We start from the raw sequence: 3,921 nt of genomic DNA on the forward strand, positions 1-3,921 counted from the left end.
GTTGGAACCCGTGTTCTTGGCCCAGAGCCAGGGTTATTTTGTGGAGAAGCAAAGAACCGGATCGATATTTGGCACCGACTCCGAACCAGCACCAGAACCGCCTTGCACTGAACTGGAACTAGCACCAGCCCAGAACCAGTACCTGGTTAGCCTTGGTGGAAAAGACATATCAGTGAAACTGGAGATTTTGGGCGAAGACGTGACTCCCGTGTGATCTATTGTACTTTCCATTCCATTCCATGCCATGCCATGACAGGAAGTCCTTATATAGGCAACATGATCAGTTTGAAATGCTCCACAGACCGCATAGTAAGGGCTTAAATGCTTGCTTTGTTTGGGTTCCTGCCCATGTGGTGTAGGCGTGGGTGACGGGGATGTGGACATACCTGTCACACAGCTCCATTTAGTAAAAGCCAAGGTTAAAAGTTCAGTCTGGTGATGTTTGCTATATTTTACTTATCGCTAACAAATCACATAAAAAATAAAAACAAAACAACAACAGTAAACGCATCTACCAACGAGTATTGTCGGTGTGTCGAAGCTAGGGCCGAGTTTTAGAAATTGATTTTCTGATTCTAATTGTTTTAATGAGTCGATATTGATTCAGATTTTTTTAGTTAGAGTGAAGATAGTGGTTTCATAGGAACTAGACTATCTAAGGAATCCATGTCACGTTGAATAATCCTCCAAAGTTTGGCAAAGGTAAAACTCCCATGGCCATTTTCACAGGTATATATATTTGGGTACACCGTGGTCCTACCAGACTCTGGTCTATCAGCCTGGTCCTACTAGACTCTGGTCCTTCAGCCTGGTTCTACCAGATTCTTTTCCATCAGCCTGGTCCTACCAGACTCTGGTCCATCAGTCTGCTCCTACCAGACTCTGGTCCATCAGCCCGGTCCTATAGACTCTGGTTCATTAGCCCGGTCCTACCAGACTCTGGTCCATTAGCACGGTCCTACCAGACTCTAGTCTATTAGCCTGGTCCTACCAGACTCTGGTCCATTAGCCCGTTCCTACAGACTCTGGTCTATTAGCCTGGTACTACAGACTCTGGTCCTTCAGCCTGGTCCTACCAGACTCTGGTAGGATAGCCTGGTCCTATAGACTCTGGTCCATTAGCCTGGTCCTACCAGACTCTGGTCCATTAGCCCGGTCCTACCAGACTCTGGTCCATTAACCTGGTCCTACCAGCTCTGGTCCATCAGCCCGGTCCTACCAGACTCTGGTCCATCAGCCCGGTCCTACCAGACTCTGGTCCATTAACCTGGTCCTACCAGACTCTGGTCCATTAACCCGGTCCTACCTGACTCTAAAACCCGGTCCTACCTATTTTACTGTCAACCCCCTGCTGCTACCATCGTCTTCCGCCAGGTGGCGGTAATGCGCCTATCAACTGGGTTTCCGTCGATAACTAACACAAAACTATACCAACAATGGATAATGTAGAGGGAACACCCAATCACAGTCTATAATTACTTTTATTAAGTCATTAATACAAACACACGTTTACGTTTTCGATAACCCATTAACCACAAAGAATAACCTAAATTAATCCCGTGTGCTCTTTACATTTAAGCGCATTTATATTGTTTTCACCCGCAGCCACCCCTCAGTTGTTCCCCCAAATGGTTCTTTCCATAATGGTGGCAGCAGCATGTTGAGGGAGAATCCAGCGTGGATAAACAACAACAACGGCACGTTCTGGATTTAAGCGGTTAATAGGTGTGAACAGCTACCTGTAGTTTGAGGTTTAAGCATCTCTAACCCATATTAGTCGAAAGAAACCAACGGAGACTCCGTTACAAAATGGTAAGATGACATTTCTAAACTAAGCTAACGTTGTTAGCTAACAACGGCTAACGTCACTGATGTACAAATCCATCACAGAAACTGTACTAACGGCAAATAACGTCATTAACTAGCTAAATGTCCGGTTGTATTGTTGTTACATACTTACATTTAAACGGTTGTTACCTTGATTAGTAGTTAGTTAAAGTATAATCTCCCCTTTTTGATATTGTTTTTGTAGCTAACGTTAGCTAACAGCTGTTTCAGAAACGTAGTACACAACAAAATTAGCTAATTTAACTACAACCAGAGATTTAGGAGTACCTGACCTTCCTAAAGTTAGTTTACCTACCGTATTATTTGACAAGTGTCAACGTTGTTAATTCGGCTGATGTAAGATGAAGATACAAAGACAAAGTGTTGAGATTTGGGGATAAACAGAAAGCCCTTATGGCAATTTTAGGGATTTCTTAATAACACCAGTAATGGTTTCATTTAACTTTAAGATAGCAATGTATTCATCTCGAGGGAAAATGCGATGCAGCATTTGCAAAACGTAGTAGGAAAGAGTGCAAATATATAAAGAGTGCACATTTAAAAAAAAATAACAATAAGCTGCAATGCCAAAAAAAGACAGTTAGCTGTATGGAAATACATCTAACAGATCATATTAAATCATGTGTATTTTGCAGATTTGCAAATACGCATGCAGCACAAAATGTGTATTAATGACATTGTACCTACAACATCTACAGCAGTTGCACATTTTTGTATTCCCATCCTGTATGTATTCAAATATTGTTCTTATATTTTATTCCTATAATCATTTCATGTATTATGTATGTATGTATGTATGTATGTATAATGTATCCTAGTATTTCATTTATATTTATATTGTGTGCTGTGTGACTGATTTTGCTGCTGCAACACCATCATTTCCCATTTTTTTGGGATCAATAAATAACTATCTATGGACAGGAACAGGTCAGTGTAGGTAGCCGGTAGGTAGGGAGTTGGGAGTGGGTTTGGGAACTGGAGGGTCGCTGGTTCAAGTCCTCAAATGGACCAGTATGGTGGTGGAGTTGTAGCTTGAGAGGTGCCAGTTCACCTCTGCTGCTCTTGAGCAAAGCAGCGGACCCCTATCTGCTTTGGGCATCCCCCCCCACCCCCAATCTGGCATCTGTCCATTGGTGCATGTATAAGTACTGAGTGTGTGTGTGTGTAATTCAGGCCTGTGTGTAATGTGTAAAATCATAACAACAGAGTGAAAACATCCTAATTTCTTGCAGGATTAATAAAGTATAATTTATTATTATTATTACTATTATTACACACCCCCACAGTCCTGTCAGATGAACTCACATATGCCTTCATTGGTTCCCAATGTATGTTCCTAACGTATAACACTATTGGTTATGTGAAAGTGAATCATGTTAATTTTTTCATCTTGAACTCTCCGTATTAAGGTTTGTTCGGGCAGCATTAGGGCTGAGTCCTAATGTTGACATGATGTTTCAGTCCAATCACAATTTATATATATATATATTGTAGTTGAGCTACTCTAAGATCTTTGCCCGTTCCCCCTGGCAACTGCAAAAGGGTCCACGTACCCCTGGTTAGGAATTACAGCAGCAGGGGGTCCCTACCCGGTCCCTCTTTCAGCTAAGGGGCCGCTGGTCTACATACTGTTTAAGATAGAAGATAGAAAGCCTTTGTTGTCATTATACACAAGTACACAGTACCAGTGCAATGAGATTGAAGCAATCCTTTTACAGTGTTGACACAAAAATATAAGACAAGAATATAAAATATCCAAAATGTAAAACGTAGGTAAGACCCCCGCTTCACTGTTACGTCATCACCAGCGATGGCCGGTACTCACGGCTGTGTTTGTGTCCTCCAGCCTCACCGGAAGAAGAAGTCGTTCATAGAGAAGAAGAAGGCCGTGACCTTTCACCTGGTCCACAGGAGTCAGAGGGACCCGCTGGCTGCAGACGAGAACGCCCCGCAGCACGTCCTGCTGCACGCCAACAAGGTACGCGTCACCTGGCTCGTCTTTGGTTGTTAGTTTGTCGTCAGTGGTTAGGCCTGTAACAATAATGAGACACCACAATATTGCAATAAGGGCAA

At 42.8% G+C, this 3,921-nt stretch overlaps 1 protein-coding gene across 1 annotated transcript in view; it reads left to right on the forward strand.

Annotated features, from left to right (window-relative positions):
* The first annotated feature begins 1,606 nt into the window (after positions 1-1,606).
* The window catches only part of ltv1 (LTV1 ribosome biogenesis factor), a 17,219-nt gene continuing 14,904 nt past the window's right edge, over positions 1,607-3,921 (forward strand). The window contains 2 exon segments of the mRNA XM_032516378.1: positions 1,607-1,812; positions 3,695-3,826. Of these exon segments, the coding sequence (XP_032372269.1) occupies positions 1,810-1,812; positions 3,695-3,826 (135 nt within the window). The 5' untranslated portion in view covers positions 1,607-1,809.

Source organism: Etheostoma spectabile, chromosome 5, assembly GCF_008692095.1.
Source record: "Etheostoma spectabile isolate EspeVRDwgs_2016 chromosome 5, UIUC_Espe_1.0, whole genome shotgun sequence".
Lineage (NCBI taxonomy): Eukaryota > Metazoa > Chordata > Actinopteri > Perciformes > Percidae > Etheostoma > Etheostoma spectabile.